Source organism: Apis cerana, linkage group LG2 (genome assembly GCF_029169275.1).
Source record: "Apis cerana isolate GH-2021 linkage group LG2, AcerK_1.0, whole genome shotgun sequence".
Lineage (NCBI taxonomy): Eukaryota > Metazoa > Arthropoda > Insecta > Hymenoptera > Apidae > Apis > Apis cerana.
In genome coordinates this window covers 3,397,615-3,425,136 of record NC_083853.1, presented here as the reverse complement: position 1 = coordinate 3,425,136, position 27,522 = coordinate 3,397,615, and the positions used below count along the sequence as shown (strand labels likewise).

Genomic DNA, 27,522 nt, shown 5'->3' with positions numbered 1-27,522 from the left:
TAGAGGAAATATCGCTGTGTCGCCGGAATAAATATACGACCTAACACACACGGGTGCGATCGGTGCGGTAAACTTCCGGTGGAAAACGGAAAACTTACAGTTTATACACTCACGGTACCGACGCGAATCTTGTCAGATGAGAAAGTTCGCGCGGAAATGCGAAATACATTGCAGTTATCATGTTGCAAAATGGATTTGAACGTGAGCCTGTGTAGATTGGAAAATATAAAGTAATTTTAAAGCACGAGGATTATGAAAAAAATTAAATCCGATTGAAAGTCGAGCCGAGAAGTATCTACGCTTTCATTGAATTTTTATTTTCTAAATTTTTCGAATTTTTCGAGGCGAGATGATGGAATGATCGTACAACAATTACATTAAGATATGAATATATTTAAATATAATATATTATATTCAAATATGAGCATAAAATATAAGCACATTTGATGATGCCTGAGTTATAATTTTTAAATGAATAGCAAAAATGTAATCAAATCGATATTATTTAAAAACGATCTGCCATTGGTATGAAAAATTTAAAATGGTAAATATAAATGTAAAAAATAAACAATAAGTCGTAACAATAAATTAAAAGTTTTAATTGTAATAATTTCAATCAGATAGAATATACATTATAGTAAAAAGATAAAAAATACTTCCACAGATTTCCAAATTATTCCAACGAGAAAGAAGTATCCTGAAAATATCACGCTAACAAGCATATCAAATTATATTTAAAATCGAGTCAGGCGATTTCAACATATCTTGAAATTCCCGAAAATGGATTGACCAGAGGATAGGCCAACAGTTGTAAATCATCATTAAAAACGCACGAAACGCTGGCTGACGTGCCGAATGGCGGCAATTTCAGTACGAAATGAGGCCGCAAACGAACCTTGAAAACTACGGCCGGATCTTTGCTCTTTTACGTTTCCCTGCGGTGCAAATTTGGAAAAGTTGGGGGCAAGATGATGAAGATGCCGTGGCGTTCTCTAACCAAGTCCTATGGGAATCCTCGCCTTCATGACAGATTATTAATCATTTCGGCGATGCTAGGGGCCAACACCCAAAGGAACGCGTTTAGAACTTTCGAGAATGAAATTTATACTGTCATCTAGAATAACGTATAGGGAATGAGTTAATATGAGATTCGCTGATTTTCATCTCGCCGTGGGAATGATGAGAGAGTTTTGTTCTCATATTCACACTTGTGAGATGTTTAACACGATGTGTAAGGAAAATCTGATCTAAACAGAATATTTAAGGCTTATTATTGTTTTTAAAAAGATTTAAAAAACGACTAGTAGTTATATATCATTGGAATTAATTTCATCAAGTACTTGTTACAATTATTGAAAGAAATTTTTGAATGAGAATTTTCTTAAATACATTATTATTATTCATATATTTGATTACATATCAACTACAGAATAATAATAAACTAATAAAATCAACAAATGTAGCAGTATTATCTAAAAATATAAAATGTATATCTATTAAAAATCATTATTTTTTTTTATTTTTATTTCCTAAAAAATTTGTTTAATAAATTTAAAAATAAATCTTAATGTCATGCTAATATACATTTGACATCTAGATGTTATCATAGTTTTACTTAAATATAAGAAAAATAAAAAAATATTAAAAATGAATATTGATATAATCATTCGTTATTAAAATATATTTTAATTATTTAAAATATTGAGTTTTCACTCATTCTGTTTATCTTTTTAATTTTGAAATTTTAATCGACTAGTTATTTATTTTCTATTTATTTTATTTTATCAGTATTAAAGAATAAATTCGTTTTTAACTTCATATTTATAACGAAAAAATTGTTCGATCGAGATATAATATTGTATTGATTGTCATATGTATTGTATAAATAAAACCACAAAAATTTGAAACATATCTATATACCTGCTTATTTCCATTTTTATTGGGAAAAAGAAAGAAAAAAAATATATTTTAAAACAAAATCTGATTCACATTATTTTAAAAATGAAATAGTGTGTGACAATTTTACAACAATTTTACAACGATTATAAAAATATAACGTTACATGTAAAATTTTATAAATGAATTTTATTGAAATCGTTTTAGAAATAATCATTATATTAGAGATGGTATAAAAAGAAAAAACATAAATTTTTGCTATTATCTCAATTCATGTATGTCCCAAGTTTTCTCTCATTAGTATTAAAACTCATTTACTAGTCCGTAATGAAAAATTTTTTCCATTTAACCCGATTTCACACGATTATTTCTTGAAAGCATAAATTACAATAAAACATTAATTTTCAATACAAATGTTTCTAATTCTCAATACACTTTTATCAAGAAATTATCCTATAAATATTTGGAAGCATCTGGATAATATCTTCCGTAAAAATTGACACAGTTACACAATAGTATGTGTTCATCTCAACCTAATTCTCGAACTAATATTCACTAGCAGAGACTAACTTATTGAACTACTTCCAAACGATTTTGGTTGAACAGTTATCGACTAGTCTATAGAGGTCTATACGGTAGAGACTAATCTACCGTAATTTGAATGCCTTGGAGAATGTTAAGTGACTAATCATAGACTTCCTCTTGCTATTCACTTAACTCAATCTTCCTGGATGCATATCTCTGTATAACTATATCCATAGTATCAATGGATAGAATTTCTATGAAAAGAATCTTTTATTTGAAAAGATTTCTATAGATTTTTCATAATAAATTTGATTTTAAAACATATAAATTCTTATCCAATATTCTAATGAAATAAAATAAATTTATCACGTATAAGAGATTAGAATAAAACTTAGAAAAAAATAAAATATTTCGGATGAAAATTGCGTTGATTCATTTGCATATAGAAAAGTATTCGATCTATCTATTTCATATATTTTACTATTACTATTACGCATTCTTTAAATTATATTTTATTCAAAATTATTGTCTATTTAAATTATTTAAATTATTTGAAATCTTTGTTTAATCGATTTGAAAAATGACAATATATTTTATTTTATATTCCATTAAATATATTTTAATCCTTATTATATAATCTCTTGTAATCACAAACTAAGAACAAAGTTCCCAGCCATAAATTCTAATTATTTTCTAAAACTTTCTATGTATAACATGTATAATAAGATAAATCAGCATTAAATAGGGATGTAAGAATAAAATAAAGTAAAATTAATTCATACTGCAATATTTTATAATACAGCAAAAAAATGCAAGTAATTTAGTTCCAACTGTTTTATTCTTTTTTATTTTGCTTTTGACGAGAAAAAACGCAATATATTATTATATTGCGGTTATTATATGATATTAATCTATAAATAATTTCTAATGTAGCTAGAATAAGCTTACTTTCTTATAAAATAATATTTTGTTCATTTTATAAGATTTTCTTACATTTTTGTAACAAATAAATATTCATCATTTTCTAAATGATATTATTTTAATGCAATGTCTCTCCTTAAATTACCTTAAATCTCCGTAAAAAGTTAATAAATAATTCAATTTAATTATTTGACAAAAAAAAATTATAACATCCAAATTGTAAATTATAACATCCAATGTGAATAATATTTTCTAAGAAATAAGAAGATAGAAATGTGAATATCAAATGAAATTATCGATTCTATGATAGAATATAAATGAATAATAAAATATAATAAAATATAAAATAATTTCATGATAAAATATCGATGCGATTCTGAAAATACATGAGATTTTTGATGCATTGTGCCAAGATTGTGGCAAGATTCTGTGTTATATTGTAATACAATTGATTGAAAGCAAATGGGTTAAAAGAAAAATAAAATGTGTAAACACGAAGAAAAATAAGGATGGATGTAAGTGCAGTTGAGATAAACAAGCTAGAAGAATCTTTGATGAATGAGCAATGTGAATCTACAAGAAAATAAAATGTTTTCTTATATAAATTTTATATAAATCTTTCTATTATTTAGATATGGATTCAAATAAAAAAAATCACATATAATATAAATAAATATAATATCACATATAATAAATAAATTTGATGAATTTCAAATGAAATTCAAATTTTGTTCATTATTCTTTACTATCATTAAGTCCAAATCAAAACGTGAATGTTCAAATTTATATCTAAAATTAGAATTTTCAAGTCCGGTATAAGTGTAAATTTAATCTGTTTCCATTTTTAATCATGTCATTCTATAAATATTGCTAAACAAATTGTCAAATTACAATTTTTTTGTAAATAGAATGAAATATTGTCTAACCTAAATTTCATAAAAATTTAAGAATATGTCTGTTTTATTATAAAATTTACTGGTCTTAATTTCGAGTATCGTTTTACTGTAAGTCTGTCAGTTGTTGATAAGAAGTTCATTACTCCAAGTCCATACTGTTTAGTTGACGTAATGTCTTCTTAACCTTGTTACGATTCTCGAATTTTTATGTCTTATTTTCGACCTCGTTTCAAGAAACAAAAGGAGTCTTAATGTTTCGATACAAAATTGAAACAAAAAATCACAATTATCATTCTTTTGTTTTATTATTAAATTTGAGATTGTTATATTGTTAAAATTAAAAGGAGATTCAAATCTTTACTCATATTCTAACTTTTTTGAAAAATTGAACTAATAAATTCCTATTCTAAACACAAGTTTTGTTTAAATTCATAAAAATGAAAAATTGTATATATGATATTCTATGATATTCTGGAACTTCAAGAAGAATGCACAACTAAAGCTAAAAAATAATATTTTTTTTTATTTATTTACGGTCAAAAAATCTTTATTATAATAAAAAGAAAATAATATGAAAATTGAAGATGTAAAACAAAATAAAAATGAGTACATAATGTATGAAAAAATATATATAGAAAAATAAATAAAATAAAATATAGAAAAAAAAAATATTCAAATAAAATAAGAATAATAGCCAACTAAGAGAAAATTGAATGAAGATATTAAAAAAAGAGAAGAAGATATTATATGAAGATATTAAAAGATATTAAAAAAGATAAAATAAAATAACTAATATAACTGTGCATAGTTAGTAACAGATAATCAGAAAATCTACAAATACATTTTGAATTCTTTAATTGCAATATGAAATATTTTCTATAGACATATGTATGTATTTTTAACAATTGAAATAATTACAATCAAAATATAAAAAATTATATTTGTCAATCGCAAATTTAGTTATGTTATTATAGTTATGTTATCATCGCAATATATCAAATATGATAAAATGTAACAATATGATAAAGCGTAACAAAAGATATTGTAACTTGAAGTATCACATCTACTATATCTATCGAATCACATCTTCCACAAACATTGCAAAAAGCATTAAATGAAAAATAATTCTCAATCGATGAACAAGTACCACTGTACGTCGACAACATTTTTGCATCAAAATCCACTAATTTTTATGCACAAATGATCGATAAATTTCCATATAAATGGGGAAAACTGTCAACAATATCTAATGGAAAATATATGAGATTTACACAGATAAGTATTCAGATGCATTGAATATCTCGAGAATATATTTTTATTTGAGATCACGAAATTTCAATGTAACTTAACCGTTTAAAACAAACATTTATTAATATTAATATTTGCTAAATTAATTATATAATTATGTAATTTAAATTCATATAATTCGAATCTTGCAAGTTGTTTGATTTGTTTCTTAAATTTTTTTGTTGAAAAATTACTTGATTCAAAATTAAATTTTAGACAACTTAAATAGTCCCTTACTTAATAGATATCTAAAATTGAAGAAAATTGGAATGTCTACATTAATGAAAAAAATTGTATTCAAGTTGCTTAAAGTTTTTTAAAAAAGAATGTTAAAAGAAAAAAATGTACCTAGAAAAGTAGATTGCCAGGATCTCTGTATCTGGAAGATTAAAAGGAATTAAAGGATATCTGTTAAAGAGATTTATCTTAGAAAGTAAATAGGTCCTAAAAATCATTTCAAGATGTCTGTAAAAATATTTGCTGAATGATTTTTGATTGAATATATAATTTAAAAAAAGTCAACTTAGATTAGAGAATCAATTTTAGAGAAACAAACAATGCAAATAATATTATGTTCTAATTATTATTCTCAAAAAAAATAATTAAAATCTTAAAAAATAAATAAAAAAAATTATTACATTTAAAGTTAAGAAGATATTTAATAACAAATTTATATTAACAAGATAAGTTTTAACTATTTAAATTTAAGTAATTTAAATTAATTTGTAATTTTAATAAGATTTATTGAATAAATATTTAAAATTATTAATTATTAATTTAATCAACAGGAAAGCAAAAAAATTATTATTGAATTTAAATATTTTTATATTGATAATATCAATAATAAAAAAGAATAGATTAACGAATCTGTATTAAGTTTTGTCTTGTTTTGGCAAAACTTACTTAGAGGATTGGTATCTTCCACATGATCCAGATTTCTCTTTTCTGGCTTCCTCCCAAGTTAAAATCATCATTGGAAAAAAAGATTGGAAAAAAAGAAATTTTGAATTCTAAATGAAATTAAGATTAACATCTTATACAAACATCTTATAGTATAACATCTTATACAAACATCTTATAGTAATATTGAAAGTGAACTTCGTAAATTGTTTCTAAATGTGAAAAAAATTATTAAATTATTAAGTAAATATCCTAAAGTAAACAAAAGAATTATTTTTATGATGATCAATGAGTCAGAGAAAAGTGAATTTATATAAGTTGGATAGCTACGATTTCCTATAATAAATCTAAAACATCTTCTTTTACATTTTTCTTGAATTGACTTTTTTGAAAAGTGCAAACGAGTGAAGATGGCCGAATTACTATATCTATCTTTTATTAAATATTAATAAATATAAAAAAAAAATTCTCAATTTTAAAAATTTTTCTTTTCATTGTATTTTAAAGTCATGTCAATTTCTTTATTATAAATATATTATTAAAATTAGAAACTATTGTTATAGCTATAAATAATTTTACACAATCTGGATATTAAGCTAATTTTCTTAAAAGTTTGATAAATTTTTAAAATTACCTATTTTCTCTTTGTAAAAATTCATTGTTTCTTTGTTTAATCATTTTTTTCATTTCAAATTATTAGATTATTCCATTCAACAGTGACGATAATTGTAAGAGAGCTTTGGACTTCAAACCCCACCAATAGCACGATCACGAATGCTTGGCATACAAGAACTCGAACAGTGGAAATGAAAGAGGCGACAGGTTAAGCCGCAAAGGCTTACTAACGCATAACAGAAAAACATTTTCCACTGTTAGTGAAATCTCTCTCCTAAGCCTCTCGAATGCTCCTTTTAGTTAATGCCCGTGCACGCTCAACCGAAAGGGTGGGGCGCGTGTTTCTGCGAATCAATATCGAGCGTTATGGATGTGTTTCCAGCCTCTTGGTAATGCGATGTAAAAATCTTGACGTCTAACAGCTGCACCGCATAATCGAACTCACTACGATGAGATTCCACCAATTCTAAAAGATGAACTCCGTTGTTCCAATCATCTACGTGGAACATCAATTTTTAAAAGATATTTCCATTATTTTTGAAATGAAGATGCTGTTCGAACATATATTTTTAGGTCAGTTATTAAAAGATAAGTAAAGTTTCATATCTGTTCAAATTTATATTGAAATGAATTGAATTCTTATATAATAATTTTGACGAGGCTAAGTGGAAACTAAAGTGGAAGAAATTATGATTGGAAAATAAATTTTTGTAATTTAATGAAAAGTATAAAATAAAACGGAATTTATTAAAACTATAATTATAATATATAATTAATAAATATATATTATTATTAATATAATAAAATTATATTATTATTAATAATATATAATTAATTAAATATTTAATTATAAACTAAAAAATTTATAAATTTCTACAGCATTCTTCTATTTCTATAATAAATATTTTGTAATCGTATCAATATATAATATCAATATATAATAATACATTTAACATTTAACAATATATAATTTTACATTTATATATCCTATAGAACTAATAACATTTATATATCTTATAGAAATAATAGAACTAATAAGACATATGTAAAAAAAATATTATATGATCTTATAATTTTGTAACAAAAATCAATCTATATTTAATACATCATTTATTAAATATCTTTTTATTGTTCTTAAAAATAAATACCTATCGAATATTTTTACAAGATTCATCTTCTATAGGAATTTTATTAAAATATTTCTACATATGAATTAAATATTTTTGTTAAAAAATTTTACTAAAATATTGTTAATTTAATTAAAATAAAAATTTAAATCGAAAATGAGATGGCTCATATTTGAGAATTCTAATACTTGATTAAAATTTAAACAAAATTAAAATTATTTATATATAAAATTTTCATATATTATAATTATAAAAATTATTAAATTCAGAAGTACAACAATAATCATAATTTTAAATTAAAAAAGTCATCCAATATAATAATATTGACATACATATTGCAGGAAATGTATAAGCAACGCTACACATTGGTTGAGAAATTCCTCAACATCTATCCATATTCCCCAGACATTGCCTCGTCAGACAACCATTTATTCAGGTCACTGCAACATTCATTGTCAAGAAAAGTCTTTTAAAATAAAAAGAAACATGCAAAAGAATTTTTAAATGAAAAAGTTAGAAAATTTTATAAAATTTTTTAATAAAATTATAAAGAGAAATCGTAAAAAGTTATAAAACTAGGTTTCATCATGATAAAAGATAAAGTGAAAACCAAAAACCAAAATTAACCTCTTAAAAATGTTAAAGTTTGCGAATCACCTGATACATTTCTATTTTCTTGATAATATAAATTAAAATTTCCTTTTACACGTGAATGTTCATTTTAATGCGATTTATTTTCAATAATATAGTTAATTTTACCATAGAATTGATAAATGTTTGCTTAATTCGATTGATCATTTAATGATGAATAATCTATGATAGATATCCAAATAATTTTCTCCATTCTCAGATTGATATTATGATATGAAAACACTTATATTGGATTTTAGAAGATCATTTATATAAAGAATAAGCTCAATAATTCAATAAAATCTTTTCTATACGTTGCAAAACGAAAAGAAGAATATATATAAATATTTTTTAAGGACTAAATTAATAACAGAAAAATATATAAGAGTAAAAAAACAATTTATTTCGCATAATTCTTCTTTAAAGAGTATGAAGAAAGATTTGAAAGAAGAATAATACGAGAGATAACAACGAGAAACTATCTTAAGAGATATTCTAAAAACATCGCTAAAGAAAAAATATAATAGCTTTTATACGATATTAAGTTATAATGCATCATCATAATATGCCAGAAAATATAAAAACACAATTACCTAGAAATATTACCTAATAAGAGATTGCATCTTGTTATCAATTATTTTAATCTTCTATATATAATATAACATTTTAACATGTATTTTAAGTTATTATTAAATAATTAACAAATGTATTTATTTTGTAATGAAATTTACTTTAAATTTTTTTATTTACATTATTATCTAACAAAAAAAAATAGTATTTTTGTGATTAATAATTGATAAAATTTTTTTTCTATAACTTAAGAAAAATTTGATCCTGAAATATCAGTATAATTCAATCTGTACTTGATCAATTTTATATAAAATTCCATTAGATTCAAAAATATCATAGAATATATATATCTTTTTTCTTTAAAAATCTACCTTTATATTCTTATACGGATCCTTAAATAAAACTATACGAGACAAAACTATTCCATAATTTTCTCCCTTTTTTTAAATTTTTTTCATTAATAAAAAAAAATATCGAGCTAACTTTATAACGGTATAAAAATCGCAATGAATCGTATCGCGAGAATACGATTGGAGAACCGTCATTGGTCGGCGTAAACCTTAAAATGGAAAAATATACGCAATGTCTCGGCCAGTTTTGTTGAAGCTTTCCGCGTTCCAGTTGAAAATAACTCACGATTGCGAGCACCGTTGGGGGTGAATACCCGTGAAATCCGGCCCCTTCGAGAGGATATTTCAACTGGAATACACCGATAAATCGGATGACTTATTATAGACTATAATCTCCAGCTCGAACGAAGAAATGTGCGAGCTTCGACCTTTGAAAATACATTCTTTATCAGTGTGTGAGGACATTGTTGCATTTAACGTTTCTTTACGCGTTTCTTCGTTGTTTATCTTCCGTAATGTGCACATGGTGCACGAAAGAAAAATATCGCTTCTCCGATTCTCGATCATCTTGTTCGAATGGCGACGAGGAAGGATATACAAGAGAGAAAATAGCCCTCGATTTTAGTGATTGTATAATAGTTCAGCACTAGTGATAATGTGAATAAAAGAATCACTGCGTGTTAGTACACGAATATTATAAAATAAGGATATCATAAATTTAGAAGTACGAATAGAGTGGTCGGTAAAGAACGTGAAAAAAAAATGTATTACGTGCATCCGTTTGAATAGAATGCTTAAAAACAGAATTTCATGAATTTAAAAGCAAATGACGTCCAGTAAAAGGAATAAATTTCGCGTGCATTTACGTTCGAGTGCTTTGCGTTGCTGAGCTGGTCATGCGCGTGAAGATATATGGATTAATTGCTTCGTCGTCTTTTCTGTGTTCTTGCTATATTGTTTATCGAAATATTATTGAAATCAACTTTTTAAATACGATATATAACTAGGATAAAAATAGAAATAAAATCATTCACACGTTATTTTAAAAATAAAATAAGATAAAAATTGTGATTTTTGAAAAAAACAAATTGCGAATAAGTATATTATTAAAGGGAGGAAATTTTCAAATGAAATATTAACAATAATTTATAATAAAATAATTATAATAATTTATAATAATAAATAATTTAACTATTATATATTATTATTTAATTATTATTCTAAACTTCTAAATATGTTTAAGAAACAAGAAAGATTAAAAAATTAATTTAGAATTAATATTAATTTATTGATATCTTTTTAATTATCAAATAGGAAAGAAGTGCTGATAATATTATGAAAATGAGTAATATTTAATCAGAAATAATATTAATTCATTAATTATTGTAGATAACGCAATTAGGTAATTAATTATGCATGAATTGCATAACAATTGGTGTAAACTTTTCATAATATTGTTCAATATAATAAGAAAATTATTATTAGATATAGACTTTAAAACAAAATATTTTTTACAAACAAGATACAAAATAAAAAAATTTGAATATAAAAATATTTAATATGAATTGAACATTTGATAAATATATAAATATTAAATTTTTATCAACAAAATATTGAGAATAAATAAATTATTTAAATAAATTTTAATATTAATTGAATATTTGTAAATAGTGGATACATAATTAATAACCAAATTATGCCAATACAAAAATATAGACTCCTTTAGTTTTCTTCATCCCATAATTTTACAGCAATTTTAACGAAAATCTTCATAACATCTTACATTCTGTTAAACACGAACTAATAATTTAGAGAAAATTTCCATATTCTTGTTCAGAGGAAATCCTTTTCACTCGATTAACCTGTTCCTTGTTTCCTTTGTCTACACTCGATATTCGGTATCTACTGCCGCTTCTAATCTCGGTTTCCGTCACGAATACCTCTAGTCCATGTTTTATGACGTATATTTTATCGATCATTCATTCTACTAGAATCACGATTAATTCAATTTTGCAGAAACTATTTAAGAATTAGATTATTTATTGATTAGATTATGAGTTAATTAATATTTAGATTATTTATTGTTTACGTTATATAAAATTTACAAACAAATCGAATTGCACTGTGAAAACATATTTAACAAATAATTTAAGAAATATTTGTCTAATTTATCTATCCATCTCAAATTTACACTAAATCTTTTCAACTAATTTGTTAAACTCAAACATCACGTATCATCAATAATCAAACTTATCCATCTCCTTAGCGAAGGTTGATTACTTTTCAAATATCAATCTTAAGGTATCAAAAATTTCAAGCACGTTTCTTCTCAAGAACAAACTTTCACGGACAAATCAAGTCAGCTAGAGCTTAAAGAACGAATGCAACTTATAACTTGGATGGAACAAAAGAAGCATTCGATCTACTTTAAAAGTTTCCGGTGAAAATCTTTACGTGGAACGCTTGTTAATTTTATTTCATAACGAGTTCGTCGATCCACACACCAGTTAGAGAAAAGATTTAACGTTATCGAGACTAGATGAAATAAAAACATGTACATTTATCAATCACGATGAGAAGAGGAAGGGACACGCGGTTCCATGGTGGCATCGAATCGTGGTTTGTAACAAAGTGAAGCGAGACTGATTTCGTTATACCGATTGCACTGTCACCAGGCCTCTGCTAACCGTAATCATGATTGACAAGACGATATATTACACGCGATATAGTACATGCCACTTTCAGTGTAACGAGCTGTATGCAAGTTCTATGGCGATGTAACGTATGATGGAATCATTATATTTCGAATATAATTTCGAACATGTCCGTTCTATTGGAAGAATTATAAAAGAATACAAATATTCTCATGTAGGTTTAAATAAGAAATATTTAAAAAATGAAAGTATTGGAATTTTAAAAACTTCATTTGATATGCTCATTCAGAATTTAGTTATGCTTAACATAGAAATGTTCATTTTTTGTGATTAAATTCAATTTTAGCGATAAAATACTTTATGATAAATAAAAATTTCGATAATATATTTAGTTCCTGAATACATTGTTAATATTCAGTTTTCCTATTTTCTTTTCATACTTTATAAGAAAATGAATCTATTAAAAATTATATGATACGTAATATAATGATCTAAAATTTGTATAGTGATAAACATATAAAAATACGTTTGAAATATATTAAACAATATCCTAATTAGAAGATTATCTTAATGACTAATTTGTTTAAAGCTATAGATATCGTTTCTTCTTAATAAAGAATTATCCAATATATGGATTTTTAATAAATGTTTTAATATTTTTTATTGATAATCTATTAACATCTCCGGTTGTTGTTTATTCATTTATTTATTATTAAAATATCCTCAATTCTTCATTATCATACCATTATATTTGATATCAAAAGTATCTAGCCTTCTATTAACTTAATTTTAATATATATTTCACTATGCATTTTATATTTTTTTCTCAACAAGAGTTTTTCAGATTACCATTGTAGAACAAAATAGAAAAATATATATTGCTTTCCTTATTAACATATTTTTTATAAAATTTATTATTAAATACTTAACATGACCAATTATATTCTTGCAATCAATTTTAAAATCTTTCCATCTTATATGGAAGATTATTTATTTCTCATGTAATATACAAAGAAATAAATATGGATATGTATATATATATAAAATATGTTAATATTATATAAATTATACATATAAATATTATGTATATGTAACGAAAGCAATAGCAAAGATAGAGAAAAGATTGAAAATGGAAGAAATAGCTCTGAAAGCGAGTCTCGATAAGCTCGGTGTACCACCTTTAATTAAGGTTCACTTTGGATTTCCACTTTACAAGGTGGTAACCGAGCTACTACGATAGAACTGAAAACGAGGTCGTACAATTTCTGTCTCTTTCAGTATCGAAAGTTTTCTAACATAGGAGAGGATTAGTTTTGAATAACTTGAAAAAGCTTAGTTTTCCATGAAACGACCAAGAGTACGTTTTTATTATCATATTTTTTTTTCTATTCTATGAATTCCCTATGAGGATATATTTCACTTTCGAATAGTGCATATGAATTTGTATTGATGCATTCTAAAGTGAATTAATTTTTCTCTTCATTTTAAAGTTTTCTGATTCTTCAGAAGATATTCTTTTTATTTCAAATTTTATTTTAAATTTTATTTCTAAATTATTTAATTAATAATTAATAATTTAATAATATCCTTTCCAATATATTTAAATTATTTTAATCATAAATATAGGATTAATTTAATAAGAATTATAAAAAATTTCGAATAGTATTTTTAGTAGATATAATAGTAGAAGATAGATTACATAAGATTATAAGACAGACTTTTACATAATAATGAAATATTACCTCGTTAAAGTAACTTTCTAAATTTTATGTATATTTCATTCATTATATCTATTTTCAACTTGATCCATGTAATCTATCTTCTCATAAATCAGTAAAAAAATAGTCTCGTATATCGCAATTTAGTAAAATATTACATCAATTAATATATCTTTATTCCCTTAACCTTTTGATACTCATACTTGTTGTAATACCATTTATTTATTCCAATATATAATTTGTATTAAAATGCTACTATAAATCATATACTTTTAGAAACTGGATGAAATTTTTCTATTATTTATTTTAAGTCTTTTGATGTATTACAACATGAAATCAACTCTCAAAAATATCATATAATTAACTCCATAACGAAAATATTCTGTTGTATGTGTAAAATAACAGCAATGTAATTTACGATTTAAAACATTAAACGTATCAATTAATTTTGCTTAACTTGTAATCGTTTCATGAACATATGTAATATTAACATACGGTTATCTGAAACTTCACGAAACGTGATTTACTATGTGTGAATTATTTTACAATAAGTGGATGATCAGTTAATGGTAATTTATTGGTAACCCGATAATATGAGGATTAGTAATAATATTTAATAATGATTACAATTAATCGAGCATTTGCAATTATACGACATTATGGAAAGAGCTTTTTATGTATTAATACTGCTAAAAACGATGCGAAGTATTTATTTTATTTATCTATCTATTTTTACAAAACTTCTATTAACATTATAGACGTAACATTAATGTTATATATTTATTTTTATTATTAAATGGAATTCAGGAATCTACAGCTATTCAAGATTTTTTTAATAATAATTTCAAAATAATGATATAATTTCTATTATATAAATTAATAATTTTAAATAATATATAAATAATGTCATCCAAATCACAGATATTAAATTATTTAAAATTAATTATAAAAATTTATCATACAATTTATAGATAAATTTTACATCTAAGATAATATTTTATACTAGAAATAATTAATTTTTTTTTTAAATTATTTCAGACTTGTTTTGTAAAATATAGGTATAAAAAAATCGAAGATTAAACTATTTATAGCATATACAAATGTAATATATTACAAACTTATCTAATTAATAAAATTTTGTTTCATTGAAATCAAACAGTATTGTACAAATTTTTCAACTTTTTCGACTAGATATTAAAAATGAATAAACTTTTACTACTACACAAAAGATTTTTTCTGGATTACAGGATTACATTTGTCGAAATTAATAGAGATGTAAATCTATATACATCGAAAAAATAAAATTCTACATAAAATACGCAAAATTCAATGTTATTACGAACAAACTATTCGAAAACTAATTTCATAATACAATAATCTTTTTTCTTGTTATTAAAAAATTGTACTTATACCAAATCACTTTGTAAGAAATATTAAAATTCGTAAGGAACGAAACATTGAAATATGAATAACATTAAAATCAAACAACAACTGTTTAACACCACCCAGATTTAATTCCATCGGACATAAACACGCAATCTACAGATTCATTACAAACATTTGAGAATATTCAAGCGTGCAAAATATCTGTATACAGAAACGCCGATACAGAATGCAAATTATTATGAGCTGGTTGCACAACGGAATATTCGTGTTTCCGCGATCGATCGCTTTGATTAAATCAGATTGTAACCTACACTTTCCAGTGGTTAACCAAACGTTCGGTTAAAAGTTACAGTTAAATACCTTCGATAAAACACTTTCTACAAATTAATATTGCCAGGTGACATGATCGAATACACAAATAGTACGAATTACGAATCTATACGTTAAATGGCACCTGACTGTGGTATAAACTAATTGATATAGAAGAAAACAAGTTTAAAGAGCGATATATCATCCAACATAATTCAATACTAAATTTCATTTCCATATCATTAGTCATTTTCAATATCCTTTTGAAAAATTAAGCTTTTGTCATTTTTTACAAACGTGCATTAATCAAACTTCTTGAATAATTGATTTCTGAATTTTATTAACTCGAATGTTCGAAAAAATTAGGAACAGAAATATATTTGTAATTTTTACGATTTTTACGACAAAAATTTTATTGCGAATAATAAATTTGATAATATCGATTACTGCCTAGATAAATTGATGAAGAATAGAATGTAGAATATTAAATAATAAAAATTAAAAAACGAGAAAAAGTCAATTATATGGAAAGAATATTAAATAACGTTTGTGCTTTATTCGTATTCGTATCATGTATTCTCGTCTCTCTTATACGTATCTAAATTGATTAAAATTTTTTTATCTATAGATATTTCTGAATAGAACTAACCAAACTATGATGTATATTTAAATATATATTCAAATATATAATTATACATTGCGTTTAAATTATCTCAATCTAATTTTAATCAGAAAATCTGTGTGTTTCCAATAATTAAAACTAAAAAAATCAGTTTGACAGATTTTCTATCTTTAACATTAACACTTATCCACTAATACTTATCCATTATCCGTTAATATCCAGCTTTATTTTCCTGCTAACACTTGCCTATATTCTATTGCTTTCAAACGAAACAAATCCTTAATTTAAAATTAAAACAATGTACCTACAATTTCCTGCCACCATACAAAACTAATTTCCGAACTTTGTTAACATTTACCTCCCTTCTATCTACATTCATCCCCCCAAAACAAATCTTCATTTTGAAACTTACAAAATTTTCCAAATATCCCAACCTATAAGAGACTATTTCCTAACTTTATTAATACTTATCCTCCCCTGTGCTTGTCCCTAATCGAAGCGAATCCTCGTGATAGGAAATTGCGGTCCTTGGATGAATCGAACGATAACCGGAAGATGGAGGAAAATCAGCAAGCATGGGACTTACCTTGAGGTAGGACGGTGAGCAAAAGGACTATTTGAAGACCGGCGCTGACCATACAAAGCTTTATTCGCATCTGTGGCAGACCTCTCGTCTGGTTCGCCATGGCGAATGAATTTTGCAGACTCGGCCAGCTCGACATCTCTCCTCTATTCGCAAGGGTCGGCCACCCGGAATTCACCGAATGCTCCACTCCTTTCGTGTTCCACCACCCCCTTGTACGTCCCTTCTCCACTCGTGCGCGCACTACACACTATATAATATATACATATATATATATATATATCTATATCTATATATATCTATATATATATATATCGCGTGTCACTTCTCTACGAGCTGCGATCACCGTCTCGAACGTCGCCCGGGAACTCTTCGTCGCGAACTGTTACACTGATTCTGATCATCGTGTCGAGAAACCGGTCGAGTCGCGCGAGTTTGTCTAATCGTCACAACGATGCACCCGGATAGATGCCGCCCGACTTTGCCGTCATAACCAATCGTTACCTTCCCACTTTTCACGTATACACGACCCGCCAACCTTCTGATGGTTGTCGTTACTGCCGTTGCTCTGCCTCTTCCTATCGTCACCGCAGTTCTAGGTCCGCGTCGAACCTCGCCACGCGTCGAGCATGCTCGCGTTATACACCTGAAAATAATTGATTGACAATACAGGAGGGGGTAAATGGTTTTGTGTCGTGCTACTTTTGCGAATTTTCTCACATGCTGATGGCTTTTCATTTTTGATGAGGCTACTGGGACGGGATGGAACTGGAGAATTTGTCGCTGGATTTGATCGTAAAGTGTATGAAAATTTTTCGTTAAATTTTTGCGCTGAGAGAAGAGATACGATTTTTGATTTTGGTAGATGTATCTGAAAATGACTGGTTCATAAGAGTATACGAAACTTTCTATCTTTCATCTTCTATGAATTTTCTGATAAAGATAAAGTTTCTCTTGATGAAATTACTATAGATTAGAAGCGGAAATTTTTTAATTAAATTTTTGTATTGGGGAAATATGATTTTAAAATAATGGAGGTCTGGAAATTATCGATTTGTAAAAGAGAGTAAATGATTTCTGTTGTACTATTTACTTTTATTTACCATTGTTGTGTGACACGATGTTGATTCTTTTATGAGGAAATTAATTTTAATTTTTGGAACGGGATTGGAAATTTTTTTGTTAGATTTGATGAAGATATTGGAAACTTTTGTGCTAAGAATGATCTAAAATGATATGAAAAAATCATGTAGGAATGATTACATCTTAAATTTTGTATTCTCTTTTAATTTTTTGCCTATATATCTATGTTATAAAAAATATCTATGTTCTATGTTATTTCTATTTGAAGATAAATTTTTTATTAAAGAAAATGATAAAACCAATAAAATATCACTTTATTATGCCACCTTAATCAAACTGTCATTTTTTTCTTTTTTCTTAAATTACGTGGAATGTTGTCTTTCACAAATATTTTACTTTACTTGTAAGTGGAAAAGCACATATATATCTTAATTTTTAAGAAAAATCAGATTTTTCCACTTCAAATTTATCACTTTAAATACAAATTTCAAAAATCATAATTATTATCTCCTATTACGATTCTATATTATTTTGTTAGGATGACACTTTATAATATGATTTTCTAAAATGTTTGAACAAATATATTACTATTGTAATTTATCATCTACAAACATTATTTCGTATTACAATATTTAAATTTCTCTCTCATGGGAAAATTATTGAAAATCTTCTATCTATTAAGTTAATTTCTGTCGTGTTAACGAAACAACATAACACTATAATTGAAATGAAAATAAAGATATTATATTTGAATGTTTTGTATATAGAAAATTTGCGATTTAAATTTAACAATATTAATTTTTATAATAACAATTATAATAACAATAAATAAGAAATAAAACAACGTATAAATAAGTTTAGAAAGATGTCTTTAAAAAATCATAATAACGAAACGTTTGAATATTAAAAAGAATTAAATCAAACGTTTTTTATCCTATCGAAAATATAATTAAATTATTTGCCATTTATTTACTACATAAATAAATCATTCGCATTATCAGAATTGTTTTTTTTAATCAAGATCAATCTTTTCAGTTCTTGTTGATCAAAACAAAAGATTAATTAAAATATCTAATTATTTAACTATTGAGTAATCCTGAAATAAACTTTTTAACTAAAATTCAATATAATATTCTCCTCACAGAAATTCCTATTTTTCCTTTCACTAATATATATAGAAACATAAATTTTTCAACCTCCATTTAAAACTTATTTTCCTTTAATTCCGATAAAAATTTATGTTTTCCGTGTCTAAGAAATAGATTTTACGGAATTGTATACACGCGTCTTATGTAGTTTTATACAAAAAGATACCTAGCATGCAAATCATCACTTTGAAGACTGAAACTAACGGGAAATAGAATTTCTCCGCAAAACGACATTAAAACTGACTATATTCACTATATTTTTTTAAAACGTGACAACTATAATTTACGAGCATTCAGAAATCGAAAGATTCTTTTGAATTGTAGCCAACTTCTCGATTAGCTGTTTGGCTATAAGTGAATGAAATTTCGCGTATCCTGATCAATTATATCGTACAATCACTATGCAAACCATACATGTTTCGAATAAAAAGATTGCTGCTTTATTTCGAGGTTCTATAATCACGAAGTTTTATACATTATTTTTCGAATGCAAAATTCAAGAAATTATATTTATTTCTGATAATAAATCCAATTGAAAATTGAAATTATTCTATCTGTTTTTTAAATTTTATATTTAACTCTGCATTTCAAGGAATTTGTAACTTCAAAATGTTTTTTTTATATATTTAAGTGATAAACAATGACAATGACCAAAAAGTAGAATACTTTAAATGCCTGGACGGTACAGCTAACCTTAAAAGTTCAAAGAGATAATTTATTATATTTAAAAAAAAATTTCACGACGTAAACTATCTAAGTATTCAAACTCACTTATTTATTTCAAATAATGTACTTCAATTGAAATTTAAAATTATTTTACCTGTCTCCCGAATTTCTTATTTAATACTACGTTTAAACGATTTTACGTGATAAATTATCCGGCCTAGATATTCGAGCAGTGCTCAACTTTAATCTCTTCCGATGATACTCAAACGTGTTACATTTTTCCTCAATTTTTACGATACGAAAGAGCTCTTGAAACTGTATTCGTTTACGAAGAAAACACGGATCGGAAAAGTCATGGAACACGGAAAACACATTTCTCAGCCACCGCAAGATACGCTTTTACGAGAAGGAAAAAAAGAAAAAAAAAAGAAAAAATAGAAATTTCTGGAAGTCTGGAAAGTTGCGATACCTATTTCTAACTTGTCAATACGGACGTACCTACAATTGCGATCGGCTTCTGCCACTTGGTATCATTTATCAATTACACGGCAACGGTATTAGCTCTTCGCGTAGTATCAGGCACGCATCGAACGAACGCGTTGTTCGAGGAAAGAGGCCCGTTACATCCGTGTATGTAAAAAGAATTCCATAAGTGTTTTCGAGCCGTGCTCAATTCACAGGTGTTCGTGACAACCGGCGTATATATATTCGATACGAATGCCTCCTTTCTCGTTATTCGATCACGAATTCGATATTTCACTATCACACTCTTCCTTTAAGGAAGTATGATTATAAGAACGGGATATATTATACGAACACACTTCTCGTTTCTCGTCGACACACTCTTACTACTTCTTGTTCTCTAATCTAATTTTTAAATTTTTCTCATCGGGAATTCACTGGAGCGAGAATCGAGAAAGAATCATGAAAGAAGTTAAAGAAGTTGATCAGTTCGAGCCGAAAGGTATCGGTCATTCCTGTCAATCGAGGCTTCGTAGAGGTTTCGAGCTTTCGTGCTCGATGCCGGATCTCGAGTGCAGAGAGCCGGGCGCGTTGTTGGGTGAATGAGCAACGTTTCTGTCGCCACGATTACCATACGCAATCGTATCCGAAGAAGGCAGCTATGCTATCGCGATTCTTGGACGCGGCACGAGCCTGCGTTCGTAGCCTGTTCGGCCTCGTGCATCGTCTTCTTCGTCCCACTACTGTCCACTGCACCCTCCATCCTTTCGCGTATTAGCACCACCTTCCACCTCCTTCGCTTCCTCCTACTTCACCGGAGCGCAACACGGTGCTGCTGCCCGTATCCAGGCAACTTGGCCAAGCGTGCTGCTCCCACTTATACACCCTCGCTGCTCTTACATCAAATGTTCTCACCGCACTTCGTTTCCCTTTTCTCGTTCGTTACGCGTCCGCCAGCTTCCAGATTCTCGTACAAAATCATGCTGCTTTATCGTTGCTCACCGCCTTCATCCGAAACTGGCATCCTCCATTCGGATCTTCTCCTCGAGATCTCCACTATACCTCGAATCCACGCTGACACCGCCTCGTCATCGTTCGCGTTTCTACGAATACCGTGCGTATTCCTGGGGCTCGCGCAGATTAGCTCTGTCACCACTCGTCACTCGACGACGACGACGAGCTCGTCGATACTCGCGATCACTTGATTGCTGAACGCATTCTCACAAGGTGGTACGAGGAACGGACATCTCACGCACCGGCGGGGCAAAGTCAAGCCGGTGTGCGCGTTGGCTCGGTGACCGGACGACGAGTTCAAGCGAACGGAACTACGATCGTTGATACACTATCACACGCGGCCACGTTACGAGGTCTACAAGCAGACGTAGGCGACTCGCGGTAGACTGAGACAGCGGCCGAGAAAAAGGTGAAGCGGACAGAAGCGAGGCGTGTGCGCGGATAGAGTCAAGGGGGCAACAGCTAGATAGATAGAGTGAGGGAGTGAGATCGAAGAGGAAGGAAGAGAAGGATGGAGAGAGGAGAGGAGGAACGAGAGAGATGGAAAGTGATTGTGAGGGGGAAAGAGAGAGAGAGAGAGAGAGAGAGAGAGAGAGAGAGAAGCGGGAGAGAAAAGGAAAGAGAAAGAGGGTGAGAAGGTGTAAGAGTGGGCGAGTGAAAAAGTGAGCAAGAAAGAGAAAGAGAGAGAGTAAGACAAAAATAGAGAAGAGGGGGGAAGAAAACCGCCTCGTTCTGTGATCGGGTATCCAAACGGAACTGAAAGTACCCTGAAATAGGAGGCGGTCGGGGTCGTGTACGAGCTGGCGGTCGAGCTCTCGCGACTCGCAGCTACCGCCGCGATATAGACGCGAGGAAGGCTTTCCGCGATGAGTACAACCTTCCCTCCTCCACCATCCTGTGCATTCTCCATCCCTTCCTTCATGGCACCCCTACTGCTCGCGTTCAGTCCCACCACGATTTCGCGGGAAGCTGCGGACTGGACCACCACGCAACTAGCGTCCTCCCCACTACTGGTTCGGTTGCCAGCCGGGTACTCTGGTGAGACAGAGAAGCAGGATCAGGAGAGTGGGTGGTCTGGGGTGGAGGGCTCGAGGACACCATCCCCGAAGCCCACCCCACAGATCAATATTCTGCCCACCACCGTGTACCAGGAGAACCCTGTTCCTTTCTTTATCACCAGCCCGGATGCTGGCATCCCTTCGTCTCCCTCGCGAACCCCCATAGCTCACCGCCGTGTTACCGTGCGATTTTCAACGTGTGCGTTCCCATCCTCTCCCCTCCCCCCATTTCCACCAGGTGTATGGATCGTGCGTGGGCTCGAAACTACTTTTACATATGTGCATCACGTAGTGTGCACGCGTGTTAAATACACGTCTATGCACCCGTTGATTCCGCGGTCGTAACGAAACTCGTAGACGACCACGCTCCAAGCATGGCAAGTCCACCAAGAGGAATTAGCCGCGTGAGTCGAGATCTCCCGGGACCGACTTCGGATCGCTGTACTCTCCCTCTCCCTCTCCCTCTCCCTCTCTCTCTCTCAACGCGAACGACAAAAGTGGAACGTACTAGGGTGACACGGTTGATGAACCGATCGATCGATTTCGCACCTGTGTGCATTGAATGTTGCGGGGATGACACAGTGTCGTAAAGTAAATTTATTCGATGATCGGTTATATCGATTAGAAGAGCAAGCTTTGCGCGAGCGGTAATTAGACGGTCAGTTTGGCCAAAATATTTCGTTGTAATCGTTTTGGACATTGCCATAAGGAAAGGATGATGTCTGCGTGCATATGTGCCGGGCGTACTTGTTGCACGCTAGGTGCGCCGAAACGAAACGAAACGAGATTGAAATGGATGAATACAATGTTAGATGAAGGGATGGTGGAGGGATAAGGCTGTGAGTTAAATAATTAATCGAAAATATATAAGTGTAAACGTTGAGTAACCGTAAATTTTATTTATAAAGGTGTATTGTTGTATCGACATTGTAGAAATCTATCCTTATCGATAGGTGGAGGAAATGGAGGTTTAGGAAGATTTTATTGTGAGTCGTAAAGGCGCTTTCATCAAAGCATTTAAATTACGTGATGACATAACGTGTTAAATTTCTACTGATCTATCTATACTAAGCATGGTCGTATTATTGAAAATAAGGAATAAAACGGCATGTAAGTATGGAAGATAAAGAAAAAATGATTTTTACATATTGCGTAAAATGACTATATCTCTGTGTTATTTTATTTTCATAGATTACATTTATTCGTTTATTTTAAATGAATATAATATTTTTTCAACAGTTAATTTATCATGCGAAAATTAATAAAATTTTTACTCTCGAAAACAGTTAAATACTTATATGTTGTAAAAAGAAACATTAATTTTTATTTTCTTTCTGCAAAAACCTTTTTGTTTCCTTGCGCTAATTTTATTTCATATTTATATATTATTATCGAATTAACATGCATTTATTAAAAATGGTGTGTTATTAAAAATGGAATAACAATTTTTCTTCTTTCTATTATTACCAATTATTTTTTAGAATGTATTTTTCGAATAATCTAGAGATAAAGAATTAAATTAATCTACACATAACAAAATATTTAAAGATGTAATAAAAAAGTTAGAAAAAACGAATAAAAATATAAGAAATTTTGAAATTAATGAAGCAACTAAAAAATTTTATTAAATTAATTTCTGTGAATGTGATCCAATTTTTTGTGATCCTATACTTTGCTGCATATATGAAAAGTTTCTACATACTTGTGGAATATAATTCTGTTGTTCTCACGAAACAACTATTTTTTTTTTTACTTCATATTTGTTGTATTTTCTCATATGAAACTGAATTATTTTGCTTATTGTTTCATTTTATAATGAAAATCAGAGATTAATTCTTGATATAATTTTGATCTTCTTTTATATAATTTTATAAAATAGAAAGATTTTGAATTATTGAGTAAGACGAAATATAAAAGAAACATGATGAAATCATAAATATAATAATCTAAATTTCATTAAGAAGAAATATCTAATATTCTATTTTTCGTATTAACTTTTTCTCTATTCTTTCTCTATGCTTTAAATTATTATTAAATAAATAATAGTACAAATTTGCCATACTTACAAATTTTTGACATCTTACCTATTATTCTATTTTATTTTAAAATATACGTTTTAATTAATATTTAAATATCTAAAATATAAAAATCATTATTATAAACTTTTTTTAATTATTATTATTACTTTTTATAATTACAAGTTTTTTTAATGTTGGTTAACTAAAAATAGATATCAAATATTTTTCTTTGTCTTCACCTATTCTATTTTCTCATATAATATATGATTTTACGTTTTCTTCTCGAAGGAAAGATGAAGTATCTATCTATATAGCTGTTGTTATAATAATAATATTTTAGTCGCTAATATTTATAAAAATACCGATTAATGAATAAAAATATCTATTATTTATTTTTAAAAAATGTATTTAATGGTAAAACTATATTAGATTTTTTTTATGTTTCAAAAATCATACAAATATACTTATAAAACTTCATTTAAATTAGATATTAACTTCATAATATTGAATATTTCTTCTTAAAGAAATTTAGATTACTATATTTATGATTTCATCATGTCTCTTTTACATTTCGCCGTATTCAACAATTCAAAATCTTTCCATTTTATAAAATTATATAAAAGAAGATTAAAATTATATTACACTTGTATTATGACATTATATTACATATTTAAAATGTTTAAAAAATAAATTTGTATTAAGTTATTATAAAAATAAGTTAAACTTTTATTTCAAATATTTTATTATTAATATTTTTATAAAAATACTTTTCGTAACTAAAATATATGAATATAATATAATAGATATATATTATATTCATATTAGTTGTTCAATATTAAAAAAATATTATAAATAATATAAAAATGATATTATAAATAATTATTATTATTATTACACTCAATTACATTTAAATTTAAATTTTATAAGTCTGATTTTCTTGATTAACAAGAAAGAATAAATAATTTAAATTCGCTAATAAATACGTTTTTATGAAATCAAAATCGAATTGATGTCTTTAATATACAAAATATGAATGAATTTCATGCTACTATTATGTACATATATATAATGTAAGATTTAATTTAAAAATATAATCTTTTCTTATTACACTAAAGAGTATAAAAATATAAAAAGAATATAAAAATCCAATATTAAAAATAGAATGTACCACTAAAATCGGAATAATAACGAAAATCAAATAAAAAAATAATAATTAAAATAGGAAAATTTTCAAAATTATAAATTAAACTCGCAATATTAAAATATGATAAGAAAATATTTTCATTCAAAAAATACATTCAATAGTAATAGAAAAAGATTTTATCATTTGCGAATAAATCCATATATCCACAGATGAGAATTTAACCGTTTCCCTCCTTTAACAACAAAATGTACCGACATTCGAGAATGAAATTATCAAATACAGAAAAAATAAATGTAATATCTTTTGATGGTATATTGTATCAAATATACTGAAATACCGACGTCAAAAAAAATGAAACTGTTTTTTACTTCTCTTATATTATAACCTATTTCAATAAGTTATAATATATCACAATGCAATATAACACAAATTAATTAATTAAAAAAATAATTGATATTAAATATCAGAAACCTATTTTTATTTTATTCTACTTTATTTTAATTATACAAATGAATTTTTATTTTTTAACTTTAAAAATTAATACTTAACTGAACATAATTTTTCTCTCTAACTTAACAGAATTCCTAAACTAAAATTGTTATTCAAAAATAACAAATTAACAGTCTATATTTCAGCAGCACATAAAAAAACATATGAACATTTTAAATTTAAACATATACTACTTCATAATTAAAAACGAGAATATTAATACAAATACAATACTAAATATTAATATACTTATAATACTAAAAAAATTAACAAAAGAATAAAAAACAGAAACCAGAAAGAATACCGAAATATAATGATTATATTTTAAATCAAATAAATTTTTTAAAATTGCAGTATTAAGATTCTAGATTTTTAAGAAAAAACAAGATATAAAGCAAAAATTCAATAGATCTGTCACATAAAATTAATTGATCATGACAAGATAGCATATTATAAAAAACTTCATTTTGGTAAGATTTTTCAAATAATTGAATAATAATATATTCACAATAATTAGAAATACAACACGACTTCTAAATGTAAGAATCTGTACAATAAATATGTATAAAGAAAGTAAATACAGGAAAAAATACATAAAGAGAATAAAAATTGTGTAATTGGCACAATTTATAGAGTAAAGGTAAAGAAACTATCGTAGATAATGACAATTAGCAATAGATAAAGATAAAAATACAGAAAAAAAAGAATAGTGGCGCCACTTGTACAACAAAAACAAAACTTAATTTGGTGAAATTAACAATACTAATGCAAAAACAATGAAAGTATTGAAAAACGAATGGTGATGCTAACTATTATATCGAAAAGTGACTAACGTTTTAATAGAAAAGGAATAAAAGTAAAGAAAACTGAATGGTGCCGCCATCTGTAGTACCGCAAACAGAACTAATGTAGATAAGGAAAACTAAAAACAAAAGAAGGACGGATATACTGTAAAACCGAACAGTGGCACCATCTGTGCAAAGGCAAAGGAACTACATAGATAAGAAAGGCCAATCATAAAAGAAGGATGGATATACTGTAAAACCGAATGGTGGCACCATCTGTGCAATCGCAAAGAAACTAACGCAGATAAAAACAGCAAATAAAAGAAAAAGGATAAAATCATACCGAAACGGATAGGTAGTGCCATCTGTTGATTGTACGAAACATCTTCACTTCAAACATACAAAAGAGATGGCGCCACAATTCACTTTCCTTCCTATTATAAGATTACTAAATTACACACAACACACAGAAACTAAATTTCAAAAAATTAAATTATATCAATTAATCTGATTGTCCAATAAGTCTGTACGAGACACATGTATTATTTTGTACACACATATTTCAATATTTTAAAATATTCATATTCAAAAATATGAAATATTTTACTAATAATAATTTAATTAAGTAATAGATAATTTATTTAGTTATTTACTTCTAAAAGTAAA

At 27.4% G+C, this 27,522-nt stretch overlaps 1 protein-coding gene across 2 annotated transcripts in view; it reads right to left on the bottom strand.

Annotated features, from left to right (window-relative positions):
* The window catches only part of LOC107997516 (neuronal acetylcholine receptor subunit alpha-7), a 367,007-nt gene extending 344,864 nt beyond the window's left edge, over nucleotides 1–22,143 (bottom strand). Inside the window, exons 1-3 of one of the 2 annotated variants that reach the window (XM_028666579.2) lie at nucleotides 20,385–22,143; nucleotides 17,494–17,635; nucleotides 16,993–17,239 (exon numbers count right to left, since the gene is read on the bottom strand). In XM_028666579.2, coding sequence (XP_028522380.1) covers nucleotides 16,993–17,128 — 136 coding nt within the window. In that variant the 5' untranslated portion in view covers nucleotides 17,129–17,239; nucleotides 17,494–17,635; nucleotides 20,385–22,143. Of the gene's footprint in view, nucleotides 1–16,992; nucleotides 17,636–20,384 lie in introns of both variants that reach the window. The other variant, XM_062071768.1, reaches the window with a different exon arrangement.
* Between the last annotated feature and the right edge of the window lie 5,379 nt (nucleotides 22,144–27,522).